General features: G+C 37.3%; 1 protein-coding gene across 2 annotated transcripts in view; it reads right to left on the bottom strand.

Annotated features, from left to right (window-relative positions):
- The window catches only part of LOC105874526 (serine/threonine-protein phosphatase 4 regulatory subunit 1-like), an 82920-nt gene that overhangs the window by 46689 nt on the left and 15563 nt on the right, over window positions 1-20668 (bottom strand). For both annotated transcript variants that reach the window (XM_012770455.3, XM_076010845.1), the window contains exon 3: window positions 7763-7895. In XM_012770455.3, coding sequence (XP_012625909.1) covers window positions 7763-7895 — 133 coding nt within the window. The remainder of the gene's footprint in view (window positions 1-7762; window positions 7896-20668) is intronic.

The raw sequence follows: 20668 nt of genomic DNA, 5'->3' as shown, positions 1-20668 counted from the left end.
AATAAATAAAAATAAAAAATAAAGTCTCTTAAAGAAAGAATGAAGATGAAATAAAGACTTCTTCAGACAAACAAAACCTGAGTATTCACTGACAACAATCTTATACTAACAAGAATTGTTAAAGAAAGTTCTTAAGACAAAAGAAGATACCTGATAGAAATGGACATTTTACAAAAATAAATAAAAAGCACAAAAAATGGTAAAAAATGGTGGCAAATATGAAAATTTTTTATTTTTAATTTTTAATTCCTTTAAAAGATAGTTGATTGTCTAAACCAAATAAAGTAACAAGGAGTGTAGAATTTATAATATATATAGAAGTAATATACAGGATAACAACAGCACAAAAGTTAGGGGAGAGGAAATGGAAGTATACTGTTGTAAGGTTCTAATGCTCTATCTTGAACACTTATACAGTATGCAACGCAGTATAATTTTATTTGGACATATATTGTGATAAATGGAAAAGTATATTACAATCCCTAGAACAACCAAAAAAAATTTTTAAGAGGTGCTATATAACTAATAAGCCAACAGCAGAGAAAAATGGAATTTTTAAAAAACATATTATTTTAAAAAGGCAAGAAAGGAGAAAACAAGAATAGCTGAGATGAATAGAAAACGAATAGCAAGTTGGTAGATTTAAATAAACCAAATCAATAGGAACATCAAATGTAAATGATTTAAACATTCAAATTAAGAGGCAAAGATTGTTAAACTGAATAAAAAAGCAAGACTCAACTATATGCCTTCTACAATAAACACACTTTAAACTTAAAAGACATAAATAGGTTAAAAATAAAAGTATGGACAAAAATATACCATACAAACATTAATCAAAAGAAAGCTGGAGTGTATATAATAATATCGGACACAGAGGCCAGGCATAGTAGCTCATGTCTGTAATTCCAGTGTTCTAGGAGGTCAAAGCAGGAGGATCACTAGAGGCCAAGAGTTCAAGACCTGCCTGGGTAATATAGTAAGACTCCATTTCTATAAAAAAAAATGTTTTTAAATTAGCTAGGTATGGTGCCCAGCACCTTGTAGTACCAGCTACTCAGGAAGCTAAGGATGGAGGATAGCTTAAGCCCAGGATTCGAAGCTGCAGTGAGCTATGATTATACCTGCACTCTAGCCTGGGTGACAAAGATAGACCGAATCTCTTAAAAAAAAGAAAAGACACAGAAAGATTCAGCAAAAGGACTAAAGGAACATTGCCAAAGATAAAAAGGGACATTACACAGTGATTAAGAAATCAATTTATTAAAAAAACTAGAATACTAAATGTGTATGCAACCAACATCAAAGCTTCAAAATCCATAAAATATATGAAATAAAAATTAAAAGAAAAAAAGATAAATCCACAATTGCAGTTGCACATCCCAAAATTTCTCCCCTGGTAATTGACAGAACAAGCAGACAGAAAGTAAACAAAATATAGAAGATCTCAATAATGTTTTTAACAAACTTAACCTAAATTATATTATTAAGATACTCTACCCAAAAACATTGGAATTCACATTCTTTTCAAGTATACATGGAATAAATAGGTTTACTAAGACAGAACATATTCTGAGTCACGAAACAAATCTCAATAAAGTTAAGAGAGAAATAATATAATGTATGTTCTCTGGAGACCAAAGAATTAAACTAAGAATCAATAACAGAAAGATACTTGGAAAAGCCTCAAATATTTGGAAATTAAACAAAACACTTCTAAATAATTCAATAATGAAAGAACTCATTATGAACATTAGAAATGCTTGTATTGAAAAGTAATGAAAATATTATAGATCAAAACTTGATGCATCTAATATAGTACTTAAGAGGAAATTGCACATGTAAAATGCAGATGTTAACAAAAAGCCAAAAATATAAAGAACTAAGTATTCTACACAAGAAAAAAATGAATAGCAATTAAATTCCCAAAAGCCCCCCAAAATATAATAATACAGAGTAGAGCATAAATTATTGAACTAAAAAGCAAACATACAATAGAATCAAAGCCAAAACTTGATTCCTTGAAATAACTAATGGAATTCATAACGTTCTGGTAAGAATCATGTGGGGAGAAAGAGAGAAAGGCACAAATAATAAATAACAGGATGGACAATGGAGCCATACTACAGATCTCACAGCCAATAAAAAGAAAATCACCATTTTCCAACTCATGATGAAATAAGATCTAAGCAATGATTAATTGTAACCACTAAAATCATTAGAAGAAAGGTTGGTGAGGAATTTTATAATGAAATAATAAAACAATTGAGCCTATTGCTCAGTATTAACATCTGTAAAAGTACACAAAACAACATAGAAAGTATTATTTAAAAAAAAAAAAAACTGAAGCAGAATCTAATCAATTCTTCAAATGTAATTTTCAATTTACAGAAAAGACAGGACAAATTATATCACTATAATAATGACCACCAAATCCAGAATGTGGAAAATTCTACAAGAATAATGACCCCTTCAACAAATAAATAATATGGGAGAAGACAAAAAAAGAGAAGCATTAGAGATTAAAAGAGGTTTAAGGTCAAAAGGGAAAAAAAAGTCCAAACAAAAAGGGACTTAAGAGACACATCAACCTAATGAATTATGTGGACCTTATTTGGATCATGATTCAAACAAATCAACCATAAAAAGGCATCCTTGAGATAGTCGAGGAAAACTCGACACAGTGGTAGACTGGAAAGTATTACTATTAATTTTGTTGAGTGTGATAATGATACTGCCATTAGGACTTGTTTTAAGTCCTTACCTGGAAAAAATAGCTGTTTTAGATTTTCTTTAAAATATATACCAGCAAAAACCCCCCACAAAACCACAACAGAAAATAATCAGACTTTATTGGGACATTAAAGAAAACCTAAATAAACAGAAAGATATACTATGTTTATGGACTGGAAATCTAAACATTGAAAAGAGGACAATACTCTCCAAATTGACCAACAGATTCAATGCAAAACTATTCAAAATCCTAAGGTGTTGTGTTTTGTTTTGTTAGAATCTGACAAGCAGGATTTAAAATTTATATGGGAATACAAAGGACCAAGAATGACAGACATGTCAAAGAAGAAAAACAAGGTGGGAAGCATTACTCTATCGAATATCAAGACTTACTATAGGGCCAGGCCCAGTGTCTCATGCCTGTAATCCTAGCACTCTGGGAGGCCAAGGCGGGAGGATCACTTTGAGGTCAGGAGTTTGAGACCAGCCTGACAAAGAGCAAGATCCCATCTCTACTAAAAATAGAAAAAAATTAGCCGAACAACTAAAAATATACAGAAAAAATTAGCCAGGCATGATGGCGCATGCCTGTAGTCCCAGCTACCCAGGAGGCTAAGGCAGGAGGATCGCTTGAGCCCAAGAGTTGAAGGTTGCTGTGAGCTAGGCTGATGCCATGGCACCCTAGCCAGGGCAACAGAGTGAGACTCTGTTTCAAAAAAAGAAAAAAAAAGACTTACTATAAATCTGTAGTAATCAAGACAGTGTGGTATTGGCTGAGAGGGAGACAAATGAACTGCTGGAAGAGAGGAAAGAGCCCAGACAGCCTGTTCATTAACAGAGACTAGACGACAGCAGAGGTGGCACTCCAGAGCTGTGAGGAAAGAATGTACTTTTGATAAATGGTACTGTGACAACTAGGAAAATGAAGCTTGACCCATCTTTCACACAATAAACAAAATTAGTTTCAGACAGGTGAAAAAAAAAACAAAACCAAAGCCTTTAAAGCAATATAAAAGAATAGAGAAAGAAGCTTCAAAATGCACTAAGTATAAAGGAAAACACTGATAAATTTAACTACATTAAAATAAATCATAAAGGAGTTAAACCACAAGCCGCAGAATGAGGGAAGATGTTTATCACACATAACTAACGAAGGGTTGAAATCCAGAATATATACAGAACTCCCACAAATCAATAGGAAAAGACAGACAATCCATCTTCTCCCTACCCCTCCAATGAAAGATCTGAATAGGTACTTCACAAAAAGAAATACAGACGTCCAACAAACACAAGAAAAGGTGTTCATACTCACAGTAAGGAAAATGCAAATTCAAATCATTAAGTGTTATATACTACCAGATGGCTAAAATTAAAAAATCTAACAATATCAATTGGCAGATAAAACATAAGTGAAAGGTAGGACGGTAAACTGAGACAACCACTTTGGAAAACTGGCGTTATCTACTAAAGTAGGAGGCAAGCATACCCATCACACAGTAGTTCTTTCCTGGACACATGCCCTACAGAAATGCATACTTAAGTGCTCTCAGACACACAAACAAGATTATTCATAACAAAATTGTTCATAGTCAAAAAACTTAAATTTCTCTAAAAACAGTAGAAGCATAAATGTCAGTATAATCAAGAACATAGTTATTTAATACAAAAGGAACAAACTCAAGCTATATGCAAAATTTACAAAGTAATATATGACTTTACACATTTCAAGTTCAGAAACAATAAAATTAAATTATAATATTTGGAGGTAGACACAGGTGCTAAAACAGGCAAGAAAATGAAGGATGTGATTAACATAAAAATCAAGACAGTGGTTATTGCTTGGTAGGGAGGAGGAAGTAGTCAGGAAGGGGGAAGGGCAATTGAGGATGCCAGCAAAGTAAGATTGTTTGACTTTGGTACGTGGCTACATGGGCATCTGCTTCACAAAAATACCTTAAACTCTATATTTATGATTGATCCAATTTTCTGTGTTATATTTCATGATAACAGAAGTTTTAAAGTTTACAGAAAGTTATAAAGGGCTTTTAAAGGAGAAAAACCATCTGATAATCTCATTAGATATAAAAGAAGCATATAAAATCAGACCTCACTGATGATTGACAAAACTCTTCGTAAACCAAGTTTATTTTACAAAGTAAATGATCTATACTCTTCAAAAATGTCAATATCATAAGAGGCAAAAAATGGTTGAGAAACTTAGAGACTAAAGAAACATGAAAAATGAACGTAATACATGGTGCTGGACTAGATTCTGGACCCAAAAGACAGGCACACAAAAAAGAAGATATAAAGCACATTATTAGGACAACTGGCAAAATTTTATTAAAATCTATATATTTGATAACAATATTATATCAGTTAAATTTTCCTGACTTTGGTAATTGTACTACGATTATATGAGTGAATGGTAAATGCCTTATTCTTAGAAAAATGCACACTCAAATATTTAAGGGAAAAGAGACATTATGTCTGCAACTTACTCTTAAATAGTTCAGATAAAAACAGCATAAAAATACAGAATGATAATGCAGCAAAAGCTTAACTAATGAATCTGAGTGAAAGATACATAAGAATTCTACTATTCTTGAAACTTTTTAAGTGTGAAATTATTTTTAAAAATTTAAAAATAATCTCTTAGCAAACCAGAAATATAAACTAGAAATGTAAACTTTCTTAAGCTGATAAAAGTGTAATTAATAAAATTATAAAACAAGTGGCTCAAGCCTGTAATCCTAGCACTTTGGAAGGCAGAGGCAGGAGGATTACTTGAGGGTAGGAGTTCAAGAATAGGCTAGGCAACACGGTGAGACTTCATCTGTACAAAAAAAAATTTTTGTTTAAAATTACCCGGTTGTAATGGTGCATGCCTGTAGTCCCAGCTACTTGGGAGGCTGAGGCAGGAAGATCACATGAGCCCAGGAGTACAAATCTACAGTAAGCTGTAATCAAGCCACTACACTCACTCTAGCCTGGGTGACAGTGAAACCCCGTCTCTTAAATAAATAAATAAATAACAAGATAGGAAAGGAAGAAACGAAATTATCCTTTTTCACAAACGTCACTGTAGTATGTAGTAAATTCAAAGGAATCCATAGGAAAGACAGTAAAATTAATAAATGAACTTAGCATAATTATAATAAGACAAAATAAAAATATAAAAATTAATTCCATTTCCATGCAACAACTAGAAAGTTTTAAAAAAGACACAATTTGCATTAGCACAAAATATCAAATACCTAGAACTAAATCTAACAAGATACAGATCTCTACAAAAGAAAAGAATGTAACATAGTTTTATAATTATTTGTGCATATATATGTGTGTACACACAGACCTGAGTACACACACAGAAATTGAAGAAATCTAAAAAAGGAAGGATTGGAAGATTAATATTGTAATGATGTCAATTCTTTACAAATTGATTTAATAGACGTAATACAATTCTAATGAAAATCCAAGCAGATTTTCTTCTAGAAAATGATGAACTGGTACCAAAATGTATTTGGAAATATAAATGGCCAAGAATAGCCAAGACAATCTTGAAAAAGAACAAAGTGGAGGACTTAATCTATGTGATAATAAGAATTTTATGAAGAAGTCACAATAGTGAAGAGAGTATGGTACTAGTGCAGTGACAGATAAATAGTCTAAAAGAACAGACCAGAAAGTCCAGAAGTGGACATTTGATTTAAGACAAGGGTGACAGTGCAGAGCATAGGTAAAAGATAATCCTTTCAATAAATGACACTGGGCCAACTGGATTCCACATGGAAGGAAACAAAACCTGATCCCTACCTCACATCTTAAGCAAAAAAAAAAAAGTAATGCTAGGTGGATTATAGATCCAAATGTGAAAAGTAAAACAATAAAACTAGAAGACAATACAAGAGAACATCTGGTGGCCTCAGAAGAGGCTAATGTTTCTTTTATATAGCATAAAGAGCACTAACCATAAGAAAAAAAGTTGATAAATTGTGAACTACATTTAAATTAAGAACTTTTCATCAGACGACACCATTCAAAATACCATCATTTCCCTATCTGTAAAATGGAGATAATAATTAGACTTATCAGGGAAGTAATACTGTTGTGAGTTTTCTGTGACTTAATAAATGTAAAGGATTTAGGCTATGATTGGCACAGAATATAATTTTTAAAAAGTAAGAGTAAATGGAAGGCAAGGAAAGAGACTCAGCGAGTATCAGCCAGTCTTCACAGGAGAGCAATGTGGCCAGGGATATACAGTTAGAGAAGGCCAGAGGACAGTTCAGAATGAGAGATGAGCCAGTGTTCCTGAGAGGAAGAAAGGGTGTGACTCACAGGTGAGGAGAGACAGAAGACACAAGGAAAACCCAAAGGAGGCAAAGTCTCAGGGAGAGACAGAGAGGCAGGGATGGAGGACAGGTCGAAGGGGCAGAGCAAGAGGAGAAACACTTCCCCTCTGAGATGGGAGGAAGAATGCTTTCGTTTTCTGGGAAGTTTGGGCAGAGTGCAAATGGAAAGAGATGCCTGAGTTTCTCCTTTCTTCAGGAAATAAGAACAAAGGTCATCTGCTGAGCCAGTCCGAACCTAGAGTTGAACCCTCTGTTGTCCAAAAGAAGTGACAACAGAGCATGTCCAGGAAGCACAGTGCACTCAAGACCAAAGCGAGCAGATGAGGCTTCCAACTGACGCTTCTCCGAGCTTCTCAATTAAGCAATGTGTTTTACTATTCTGAGCACTGCATACGTGAAAGAAACCCAGTGAGCAATCCTCATCACTTAAACACCATGAAATTTCATCACCTTTCCTTCCTGACTTACCAGAGGGTCAGTAAAACAGTAACAAAAATAATGGATGCCTAATGAAATGGTGTCGTTCAGAGAGAATCCCAGCATCCTGAGGATAGCCTGTATTCCACCTCATCATCCAAGTCTCCTCAAAGCTATTACAGAGAGATGGCCACAAGTGTCAGCTTAAACCAAACACAACACAGGGTGTCAATGTGCAAAGAACTGGCTGAGCTCACCGGTTGAAGATGTTCTCACTGAAAGCATACTTCTCCAGGCGAGTGAGTGGAGGCAGGTTATCCTGGCCTGGAATGTCCAAGAAGGCCGTTACCCTCATGTTGTCACAATCTGGACCATAGTCTTCAAATCCATCTAAAGGGGAAAAGGAAAAAAAAAAATGTACTCACAAGTGTGCATCAACTGTGACAAGTCACACTTGACCAAAGACATGGCCATGTGGCTTGCTTTCTACGTTCATAGTCCTTTCCAGCTCAAGCATCTAAGAATCGCAAACTTGAGAATTTGTCTAAAATGAAGTGAGTACTTGTAGAACCCCAGAAGAAAGGTGACAAGGACCAGAGGCATAGAGCAAAGCTGGGCACCTTTCTTTCAGTGCTGTCTGATGCAGTTACTCTCGCCAGCATGAATGGGAACCACGCCCTCACTGGAAACTCAGAAGCAAGTGGACAAAGAGACTCACCTCCATGAAGAATGGCCACATAGTGCTATCCAAATAGGTTTAAAACAAGTAAGTTTGACCCTGTTAGCAAGAATCTGACAGCAAGTCCACCCTGCATGTGTGCTGTCATAAATGTACTCACACAGCCTCATCCACTCCATGACATCAATTCCCACCACTGCCACTGAGGCGTGGCTACACCCAACCAGACCCCTTCACATGGATGTGTCTAATAGGCTCCTCCAACTTACTCAGGTCCAAAACAAGCCGGTTATCCTCCTTACTCTTTCTCCTTAAACCTGCTCTTCCCTCCAATGTAGTGGGGTGGCTGAGCTCATGGGCTTTGCAGTCAAACACACCTGGAGTGGAATGAATCCCACAACTACTACTTACTAGCTGTGTGGCTACAGTAAATCACTTAACCTGTCTACACTTCCATGTTCTCACCTTAAGGGTGGGGACAAAACCCTTCCCCTGTGCCAACAGGATGCTGGAATACGTAAGTTCACACACGTGAGGACCTGCGAGATCTGGCCAACTTTGACACACCCCACGCTTCAGTTTGTAGGAACTGCCAGTGGCCCTCTCAACCCCCAAGGCATTCTATTCTGCAAATGCTGTTCTCCACCTACTCTCTCCTATCAGGCCTTTAGGTCTCAACTAGGGTGCAGACTTTCTGGAAAGCCTCCCTCACCCACTCTCCTCACACCTCAAGTGCTTCTGGTGGCGGCAACCTCTGCCAATCTCCTGCTATGTTAGCGTTAATGATTTATCTGCAGTAGAAGCTCCCAAGGGCAGGATTGTGTCTACTGTTGGATTTTCCAAACCTAGCATGATGCCCTGGCACATTAAGTAGATGCTCATTAAACACACAATGTATAAATTCACTTTAAGACTATGCATTTCACCAAGGATGCTCTCCAACTAAACAGCAGAAGCTCTTAACCAACCACTAAATTAACTTAATCTTTGCATCCACTCTATAAAACACATTGACTAATCCCAGGGCACACTGAGCATGCATAGCTAAGAGGCTACTCTGTGGGAATGATAGTGGTAAGAGGAGTTGTTGGGATAGTAACACAATTAAAAATAATGGCTACATTTTTCCAGCACATGTAATGGGCCTGGGCCCGGGCCAGGGAGGTGCTTTGCATACGTGATTCAATTCCCATACCAACCCAACCAAGTGAAGACTATTCCTATCTTCATTTTACAGATGAGCAAACCAATACCTAGAGAGGGTATGTGACCTTCCCTCAGTGGCTCACCTAGCTAGCCCTAAGCAGAAGCAGGCTCATGCACAGCTGTCCTCTCCAGGAGTCCTCTGCTCACTAACAGGCAGTTCTCTGTGCTTCCAGCGCTGCTATGCCCATTGTCCTTTCTACTCTAATTCAGTAATTTAGTGAAATACTGTGTAAAACAATGACATACAACTGTCAAACAAAAGTTGTTATTTCTGAACATTAGTTTGAATTCTTCAGAAAGATTCAATAAAGATGAGTTACTAAAACACAGCTGTCAAATTAGGAGTGGGTAAAACAAGTGGAAAATACTGTAAACACGCTGTAAAAATCAGTAAGGGCTTACATTCATGTTGCCTGCACAGGTCTTCTCATCCCACACGAGACACTGAGCCTGGAAATGCAGGCAAGGCCTTATGGGCGTGGTCTATGGAGGAAAGGAGAGGGTGTGTATTCCAAGACAAGGCCTTGGTTCAGATCACAAGATCAGCACATGAATATGCATTTTGGGGTTAAAATTAAAAGTCTTAGCCTTCTTTTTTTCAGAATCCCTGCTATAACCAACTTTTTCTATTAAGCAGATATCTCCTTATTCCATGCCTGCAGAAGAGGCCATCCAATGAAAGGATGAGGCAGGTAGGAACTGCGCGGACTCAAAGTACAATTATTAAGAGGACTTTTGCTGTTTCAGAGAAAGCCTGGCTGGAGTTTGTGCACAATAAAGAGAAATATACTTAGCAGAGCCCTCCCTTCCCTTACTATCCCCACCCATCCTTTCCATTTTTGATCTAGAAAAATAGAGAAAGGAAACAGGCTACCAAGGACTTCTCTGAGGCTAATTTTGTCAAGAGAAGTACTACCTCAATTGTTATTTCCAGAAAGATTACTTGGCACCTACTACAGAGGTGAAAACCAGATAGCTGGGCGAGCAGTACTACTGGCATGAGAATGCAGAGGAGTCCTACCTAGCAGAGAGGAAAACCAAGGTCAATTTTGACAGTAACTGACAAAAGTTTAAAGTAAGAGATGACAAGTTTATGCCTAGGTTCTTACTTCTTTGAAATACTAACCACATTTTTTCTCACCTAATTATTTTAGGCTAGTAATAAAAGCTTATGAAAAATTTATACTGTGTAACATTTACTCAGAGAATTTTAATAAAAGAATTATGTATTTGTAGAAAAAAATGTGCAACATAATTAAATATGCCCTTTCTCTGCACCCTCACTGCCTCAGATGAACAGGTCTATGCTGGATCACAGCCAAGCCCTATGACCAAAGTCACCCGATATGAGCTATTCTCAGTGTATTTCAGAGCCCAGTAGGAACCTGCAGCCTTCGTTCCACAGATATTTACAGAGTACCTGCAGACCCAGCCTGGAGCAGACTTGAAAACATTACGTTTCAAGCAGTAGTTCTCAAATTTGGAGGGTCACAAATAGTTTTGGAACCTGAAGATACCCATGGACATACACACTCAGAACTTTTCACACAGATGCTGGGCATGGTGGCTCATGCCTGTAATCCCAGCACTTTGGGAGGCTGAGGCAAGACGCCCACTTGAGACCAGGAATTCAAGGTTACAGTGAGCTATGATGGAGCCACTGTACTCCAGCCTGGGCAACAGAGTGAGACCCTGTATCAAAAATATTTGTATGTTTAAAATATTTTTTATAAAAAACCTTTCCATACAGGATCAGGAATTTCAAAAGATACTTTAAGGCCCACTGTATACTTCATGGGTTAAGAACTTATTGTTTTAAAGTAACAAAATATCCAGACACTCTTCAAGAAACTGTTTAGTCAGAGAACTAAGAAACTAACTTAGCAATTAGTTCCACCAAAGAATAGTTGTTACTGGAGAATATTAATAATCCTACACACTAATTGTATAAAACAATGCTAACTATATACAAGGAAATAAAAGGTATAAGTCATAAAATACTGGATAATAATTTACCCTTATTGGTTACTTCCAGTAAGCTAGGAACTATGCTAACAGCTTTCTGTGTAGCAGTACTTTGTTAAATCTTGACAACTACCATATTATTCTCAATGTTTCTACTAAAAAAAAAAAGCCTGAAGCTCAGAAAGGTTAAGAAAGTTGCTGAAGGTCACACAGCTAGAGAATGGTAGTCAAGATTTGAACTCAGACTCCAGACATTGCACTGTGCTATACTGCTAGAGAGGAAACCTACATTTTAATTTTCAAAGAAACCCTTCCTGCCTCCCACTCTAAGCCTCACTCACCGTGTCCTTTAGTTCTTCAAATGCACCAAATCCTTCATCTTGATTATTTTATACCTGCTGCTCCCATGGCCTGGGACACTCTCATTTATACTCCCCTCCTCCCACCTGAGCCTGGGTATCAGTGTCCAAAAGAGCCCACCAAAGAAGGCCAGTCTCCCACTGCAGCCTCTCCTGGAGCTGGGGGCTCTGTCTTGCCAACATTGGCCATGGAAGTACCGCTGCAAGGATCACTATTATATCATGACTAAGACTGCACAAGGGCACTGTGACCCCAGTATCCATGGCAGTACCCAACAAGTAGTAGGTGCTCAACCAACAGGAGCTCATAGAAGGAATGGCACCTTCAAAAGAAACCTGAATGAATGAAAACAAATACTGAAAAAAAATGTTATAATAGAGAATCATAAAACAAAGAAATAAGAAGAAGCCTTAGAACATGCTTGACAAACAAGTAGAGAGATGTGCCCTAAAACCCAGCAACAGAACTGGGATTCTCAGAACCCAAATGTTCTACATGCCAGCCCAGACTTCTTTTGATGGATATGCAGAAGAACTTACTGAGAGGGAGGCTAAAAGACAACACAGGCCAAGAGAAAGGGGATGGTCTCTGAGGCAACTGATGACAGGAGGGAAAGACTCCCACTTCTAGCCAAGATGGCTAAAGAGGGACCTGACTGACCCTCACCGTTTACACAACCAGAAAAACAGAACAAATAAATGTAACAACAGTTTTCAGGCACCAGACAACTGGCAGCACAGGATATGACACCTCAGAGTAGGGACACAAGCAAGGGGAGCCCCAGCGGCAGCTTCCAGCAACAGAGAGCCCATTTCAGGAGGCCTGGGAGGCTGGAATTTGCAGGGGAGGGAGCACAAAGGTCAGCAGAGTTGCCTCCTTGAATCTCAGCTGGTCCACGCACAAGGGAGAAAAAGCTACCTGCGGCCGGGTAAAGAACCAGCCAGCATTAACATGGAGTAAGAAGCTCAGAGAGGTTGTAATATGTGGCACACCACCTTGTAATATGTGGCACATGGATGAGAATCTTCAAAAAAGTACTGAATAGCAGGGCTAAATTAGTCTACAGTGAAGCCTTATCTAGATCTGCCCTAGCAGAGTTTTAAAACAAGCCTCGATGGAATACAGCTGAATCCAAGAAACTTAACTAGACATTATAAGAAAACCCAACATTATTGGATTTCCACAATTTGTACAGTAAAACCTAGAATCTCATCACACAAAATTCTTAATGTCTGGCATCCAGTGAAATATTACTAAGCATGAAAAGAAGCCAAATAATATGACCATAACCAGGAAAAATGAATAAACAGGAAAAGTTCCCCAAAACCTTAGGGATGATAGAATAGAAAATTATCTTTAATCACCAGTTAAGAGAATGTTCCATATATTCCAGAAAAACATGATGACATTGAGGAGAGAAAGAGAAATATAAATAAGACCCACATGCACATTCAAATGGTGACAAACACAATGAATGAATCAAAAGATAAACTGAGGCCGGGCGCTGTGGCTCACGCCTGTAATCCTAGCTCTTGGGAGGCCGAGGCGGGCGGATTGCTCAAGGTCAGGAGTTCGAAGCCAGCCTTGTGGGGCGCGGTGTCAACGCCATCTACAAGTTGGCGCCTGTTTCCGGCTTTGCCTAGAGCAGCTAACAAGTTCAGCGCACGCACAATTGTCGGTTGCCCTGTGGCGCGAGAATGCAAACAAAGGGTCCTGATATGGACTAATGCTTTGGTGGCTCGACAGTTGAGCGGCCTATCGCAGCTTAGGGGTTGTACTTCTGGGGTATATAGCAGCCTGCACGCTGCAGGGCTGGGTCTTCCGCATCATGTAAGTTTAAAGGGAACCCCATTAAAGCACGGTCAGAAGAACTCCTGTTGCCGCGTCTTCCTTGCTGGCGAGGCGGGCGCGACACAGCCTGAGCAAGAGCGAGACCCCGTCTCTACTATAAATAGAAAGAAATTAATTGGCCAACTGATATATATATAAAAAATTAGCCGGGCATGGTGGCGCATGCCTGTAGTCCCAGCTACTCGGGAGGCTGAGGCAGAAGGATCACTGGAGCCCAGGAGTTTGAGGTTGCTGTGAGCTAGGCTGACGCCACGGCACTCACTCTAGCCTGGACAACAAAGCGAGACTCTGTCTCAAAAAAAAAAAAAAAAAAAAGATAAACTGAATGAAATGAAGAGCAGATAGCAGAAAAAAAATCAGAGAACTTGAAGATATAGCAATAGAAGCTATCCAAAGTGAAGTACAGAAAGAAGTGAAATGGAGAAAAAATAAAAAGAACAAAGCAGCAGTTACCTGAAAACAAAATCAAGCGCATAATATATGTGTAAGGGGAGTACCAATGGAAAGGAGATAGAGAAAACAAAAAAAGATTAGAAGAATGGCTGAAACTTTTTAAGATTTGATCAAAACTATTAATATAAGCCTACAGATTCAAGAAACTCAATAAACCCCAAGCAGAACATACATAACAAAACATCACACACAGCACATCATAATCAATTACTAGAAACCAGTGATAAAGAAAAATATGTTCTAAAAAACTTTTGGTTTTAATTGACAAATAATAATTGCATATGTAAGAAAAAAGTCTTTAAAATAGTTTGAAAAAAGACACATTACATAAAAAGTGAAGAAATGAAGAAAAATAATATTTTTCATGCAATGAAGAAAATGGCAAGATATCATTAGAGTATTAAAAAAAAATAGCCAAGAATTCTTCATCTGGAGAACTATCTTTCAAAATATAAGGGGAAATATAAGGGGAAACACAGACATTTATTTATTTATTTATTTATTTATTTATTTATTTATTTTGAGACAGAGTCTCACTCTGTTGCCCAGGCTAGAGTGCCATGGCGTCAGCCTAGCTTACAGCAACCTCCAACTCCTGGGCTCAAGCGATCCTCCTGCCTCAGTCTCCCGAGTAGCTAGGACTACAGGCATGCGCCACCATACCCGGCTAATTTTTCCTATATAGATTTTTAACTGTCCAAGTAATTTCTATTTTAGTAGAGACAGGGTCTCGCTCTTGCTCAGGCTGGTCTCAAACCCCTGACCCTCAGCAATCTGCCCACCTCAGCCTCCCAGAGTGCTAGGATTACAGGCGTGAGCCACAGCGCCGGCATAGACTTTTAAAAACAAACAAAAAGCTGGAAGAATTCATTGCCAGCAGACATATACTATGAGCAATGTTAAAAGTTCTTCAAAAAGAAGGATTATGATACCAGATGGAAATCTGAAGCTACTCAAATTAAAGAAGAGGACCAGGAATGGTAAATATGTATATAAACAATATTTTTTCTCAATTTTAAAAATCTCTTTAAAGAATAACTACTGGCCAGGCACAGTGGCTCACACCTATAATCCTAGCACTCTGGGAGGCCAAGGCGGTTAGATTGCTCAAGGTCAGGAGTTCAAAACCAGCCTGAGCAAGAGTGAGACCCAGTCTCTACTATAAATAGAAAGAAATTAATTGGCCAACTAAAATAATAATAATAATAAATATATATATATATATATATATATATATGTATGTACATAATTAGCTGGACATGGTGGTGCATGCCTGTAGTCCCAGCCACTCGGGAGGCTGAGGCAGGAGGATCACTTGAGCCCAGGAGTTTGAGGCTGCTGTGAGCCAAGCTGACACCACGGCACTCTACCCCAGGCAACAAAAGTGAGACTCTGTCTCAAAAAAAAAAAAAATAACTAATTACTAAAGGAAAAATAATGACAATGTATTATGGGGTTTATAGCATATATAGAACTCAAATAGCAATAAGGCAGGAAAACAAAATAAAAGGAATGCAAATTAGAAGGGAAAAAGGAAAACTATCTTTATTCACAAACAACATGATTGTAGAAGATCCTAATGAATTACAAAGCCGAATAAGTGGGTTTTACAAGATTACAGGATACAAATTCACAAAAAGCAGTTGTATACCAGCAACACATAACTAGATACGGAAATTTTTTAAATACTATTTATGATAGCATCAAAAATATTAATTCTTAAGAATAAATTTAACAAAATATGTGCAAAACCTATACTTAGAGAAATCTTTTAAAAATTCTGAAAATAGTTATCACATGTCTCAACATTGTTACATCAATTCTTCCCAAATTTACCTATAAATCCAATGTTATCCCTATAAAAGCTTAGCAATTAATTTTTTATAAGTTAAAAAAAGTTTATTCTAACCTTATATAGAAATTTCAAAGGACCTAGAATAGCCAAAACAATTTTGAAAAAGAAAAACAAAGTAGAAACACTCATAGCTTCCAACTTCAAGACTATCATGACACTATGATATCGGCTTAAGGATAAACATATATACTAATGGAACAAGAGAGAGAATCCATTAAGAGGTCCACAAACCTAAGTTCAATTCATTTTTTACAAAGGTGCCAAGGTGATTCAATGAGGCAAGGACAACCTTTCCAGCAAACAGCACTAGAATAACCGAACAAACATGGGAAAAAACGAACATGGTCCTTATAGCACGTAAAATAATTAACTCATAATCTATCAGACATAAATTCAAAACATAAAATAATAAAATTTTTAGAAGAAAACACAGAAAACCTTTGTGCTCTTGAGTAAGGCAAAGACATAAAAAAATGTGCCATAACAGAAAATACTGATAAATTAAATGCCATCAAAGTTGATAACTTTCACTCTTCAAGAAGTAAATGGAATACTGAGACACAGACTGAGACAAAAATATTTGCAAAACATGTATCTGATAAAGGTTCTGTATCCAAAATATATATATTAAAAAAACTCTTAGAGCTTAATTTCAAAAATGAGCACAAGACTAGAACAGACATCTCACCAAAGAAGACATACAAATGACAGATTAAGTACATGAAAAGATTTACGTCATTAGTAATTAGGGAAATGTCCGTTAAAACCACAATGAAATAATACTACATGACCACTAGGAAGGCCAAATTTTTTAAAAAACTGACTATACTAAATATATTAACAAGGATACGGAACAACTGGATCACTCACACATTGTTGGTAGAAATGGAAAAGGGTACAGCTACTAAAATGGTTTGGCAGTTACTTAAAAAAATATATAAATACATACTTGCTAGATGACCCAGTAAACCCCACTTTTAGGTACTTATCCAAGAGAAAAGAAAACATATGTTTACATGAAGATTTGTACTCGTATGATAACAGCAGCTTTATTCATAATAGCCAAAACCTGGAAATAAGCAAAATATCCATCAACTGCTAAATTGATAAACAAATTCTTGTATATCCATATGATGGGCTACTTCTCAGCAATAAAATGGAATGAATTACGAATATGCTACAACACAGATACATCTCAAAAGCATTACACCAAGTGAAAGAAACTAGACACAAAAGATTTCATACAGCATAATTCTACTAATATGAAATCTTAGAAAAGACAGAAATATAGTAATATTTAGAAAATCAGTGGTTGCCTGTGATATAGGTTGGATATCTGTCCCCTCCAAATCTCATGCTGAAATCTGATCCCCAATGTTGAAGGTGGGGCCTCCTGGGAGGTGTTTGTGTCAGGGGGGAGGGAATATAGCTTGGTGCCCTCCTCTTGATAATCAGTACGTTCTCACTCTATCAGTTCCCAAGAGAGATGAGCCTAGCACCTCCCTGCCCTCCCTCACTCCCTTCCTCTCGCTATGTGGTGCCTGCCCCTCTCTGCCTTCTGCCAGAGTGGGACAAGCCTGAGGCCCTCACCACATGCAGATGCTGGAGACATGCTTCTTGTACAGCCCGAAGAACCATGAACCAAATAAACCTCTTTTCTTTATAAATTACCAGGCTTCAGACTAAGACACCTGGATTGGGGGTGGGGAGGAGATGTGATGGCAAATGGGCATGAGGACACTTCTGGGGGCTTTGGAAAATGTCTTGTATCCTGATTATGGTACCATGGTTGTGGTCACACAACTCTATTTGTTAAGACTCATCTTAACAAATTAAACTTTGGTGAATGTTATTGTATGTGTATTGTACATCAATAAAAGTGACTTTAAAAAAATCAAGAAAGATGAGCAGAAGACATAACATCTGTCCATTCTATTCTTCCCAAGCCAGGTCTTATGGTGGCAACAGTGAATCTATCTCGCAAGTTGCTGGCACTGCTGTGATGAAAACAACCCTGAAGAGCATCAAACTCCCTTTGCTCTCATCCTGTATTTATGAAGTGACCTTGTGATCCTAACAATCTCCTTGAGAACCCCAATTAAGATCCAGTGAATACATAGTAATTACAAGACTACAGGGAGATGCAATGCCCTTAGGGACACCTTCATTTCATCATACAGATATGCAAAGACATAACTTAAAATTGTCAGGCTCCTCATGTCTGTCAGAAAGATCCCATTTGCCCCTAACTGGTGCTGAAAAAGCACCGTCAAGTTCTTACTCCTGGCTTTGTCCAGTAGGAAGCTGACTTGTGAACCCAGATAGTTCAGCCTTCTAGGCAAATATTTATCTCATTGTTACAAATAATAAATTGGCATTCTGTTTTGTATTCTAACATCAGTCCCCTTTTTCACTGCCAGTATCACTACCCTACCCTAGTGTGGTATCCCAGAGGGGCATTAGCTTTGGACAACTAGGTTCAAATCCTTGTTGCTCTGATTTCAAACAACATGGCAATGGAGTTGAAGAGAATGGAACTGCCTCAAACACACACACACACACACACACACACAACCCCTCAATAAAATATTTTAAAACATAGAAAGACAGGAAGTATAATCCCAAGGCCAGAAAAGAAGATAGAAATCAAAGTGAGATTAGTCAGCAGAGGTTGACACCCTATGGTAATATTTAAGATCTAGATACTGGTCTATAGGACTGCATTTCTCATACACACATGGAGATAAAAGATATGGGCAATCAATTTGAAATCCATTTGCCGCATTATAAGACAGCTGTGTATATGGGACTATATACAGTTAGGGTGGGAGTGGGAGGAGGGGTTAGTCACTTTTAAGAAATCAAAACAAGAGGTCAGCACAGCCTGTGAGTGTACAGTCCAAATTCACACTAACCCCACATACAGGATACTCAAGCTGAGCTACTAAAAGGATCACTGACACAATTCATTAAAATTGCAGGCATCCCAGCAGAAGCAAACAAGAAATTGTTTTAAAGAAACACTTTCACATCCAAGACACATAGGACTTCATAAAACAACCCCTGAAAATAAACAGGTAATAAAAAATTTTAAACTAAACATGGCTACAACCCATAATCAGAAGAGTTAGTAGACAAATTGTATGTACAAAAGAATTCATACCCCAAGATTAGAAATATTAGAAAAATCAAAAATAAATTTTCAAATAACTATGCCTAAAATGAGTAAGATTTTAAAATACAGACATCATAATAAAAGAAAAAGAGAACAGTGTGGGGGGCAGGGCAGAAACATTTTAGAAAAAATCAAGTAGAAATGAAAAATAGAGACACGTAATTAAGATTTCTGTAACTGACTTAAGTAGCAGTTTAGACACAGCTCAAGAGAGAGTTAGTGAGCTGGAAGATTGATCTGACAAATCACCCAGAATGCTGCACAGAGAAATAAAGATATGGAAAATATGGGACAGCAATTAGAACACATGAAGAACAGAATACTAAGGTCTAAGATAAGTCCAATAGGAAATCTGGAAGGAGGAATTAGTAAAAATCATAAATGGCAATATTCAAAGAGATAATGGCTAATAATTTTCCAGAACAGAAAAAAAAGATGAATATTAAATTTGAAGTAGAAATCCTAAACTGAATAATAACTAATCCATATCTTAGATCCACTGCAAAATACCAAAGACAAAGATAACAGAAAAAATTAAAGATGAAGCAGCAGATTTCCCACTGAAAAGATGATTGAGGCACAACTATATAATCGATAGGAGTGTGGAGCCCTGAGTCAGAATACCTGATTCTGAAATCCAGCTCTGCCTCTTATTGGCAAGTAACCTTGGATAAATATCTCACCTCTCTGATTCTCAACTTCCTCAGCTTAAAAAGGGTATAACAGTGCCTACCTTAGATGACTGCTGTAGTGCAGTCTGAATGACATAAGACAGATATAATTATATAGCACCTGATACACATAAGCACTTTGAAAAAATCAACTGTTGTTATTATTATTAAATCACTGAGCATATTATATTACTGATATTGCTTATGTTTCTATCTCCAGAGTTCAGGGCAACCATAGCCAATAGAAAGTGTGCAGGAGGGCAAAGAGGGGGAATCCCAGGAAGGAAACAGAGAGGTGAAGCCTTTGTATTAAACTCTGCCCAAGCCCTGGTTCAACCATGCATTTGTGTGGCAAACCCCAATCAGCACAGCTAAAGCTAAAAGAATTGAATTGAGATTTGGAATATTATCCACCATAGGAGTGATGAGTTAACAGTTTGACCCCAGTCAATTTAAGTGCCTATTAAAAGAAAACAAAACAAAACAAAATAATATTCTTTGGAGGCACATAGCAGAATCCAGAGATTCTATAACACATAACATTTATAATATCCAGGTTACAATCCAAAATTAATACATGAATAAACAGTAAAACATGAACAAGTTGAGAGAGAAAAGAATCAAAACACACTGACTCAGATAGTACACAAATATTGAAAGACAAAGCTTTTTAAAGCAATTATTATAATAATGCTTATGGATATAAAGGAAAATATGCCAGTAATGAATGAAAAGATATGGAATCTCAGCAAAGAAATGTTCACTATAAAAAGGCACCAAATAAAAATTCTAGAACAGAAACAATATCTGGAATTTTACAATTCACTGAGTGGACTTAACAGAAGAATAAAGATTACAAAATAATGACCAAAAATTCCCCAAATTTGGTGAAACCATAAATGTCCAGAATCAAGGATCTTAATGAAGAGGATAAAGACACAGAAAACT

The sequence above is a fragment of the Microcebus murinus genome, chromosome 16 (assembly GCF_040939455.1).
Source record: "Microcebus murinus isolate Inina chromosome 16, M.murinus_Inina_mat1.0, whole genome shotgun sequence".
In the NCBI taxonomy this organism is placed as follows: Eukaryota; Metazoa; Chordata; class Mammalia; order Primates; family Cheirogaleidae; genus Microcebus; species Microcebus murinus.
Note: the sequence above shows the minus strand (reverse complement) of the source record. Positions and strands in the feature narration are given on the sequence as shown.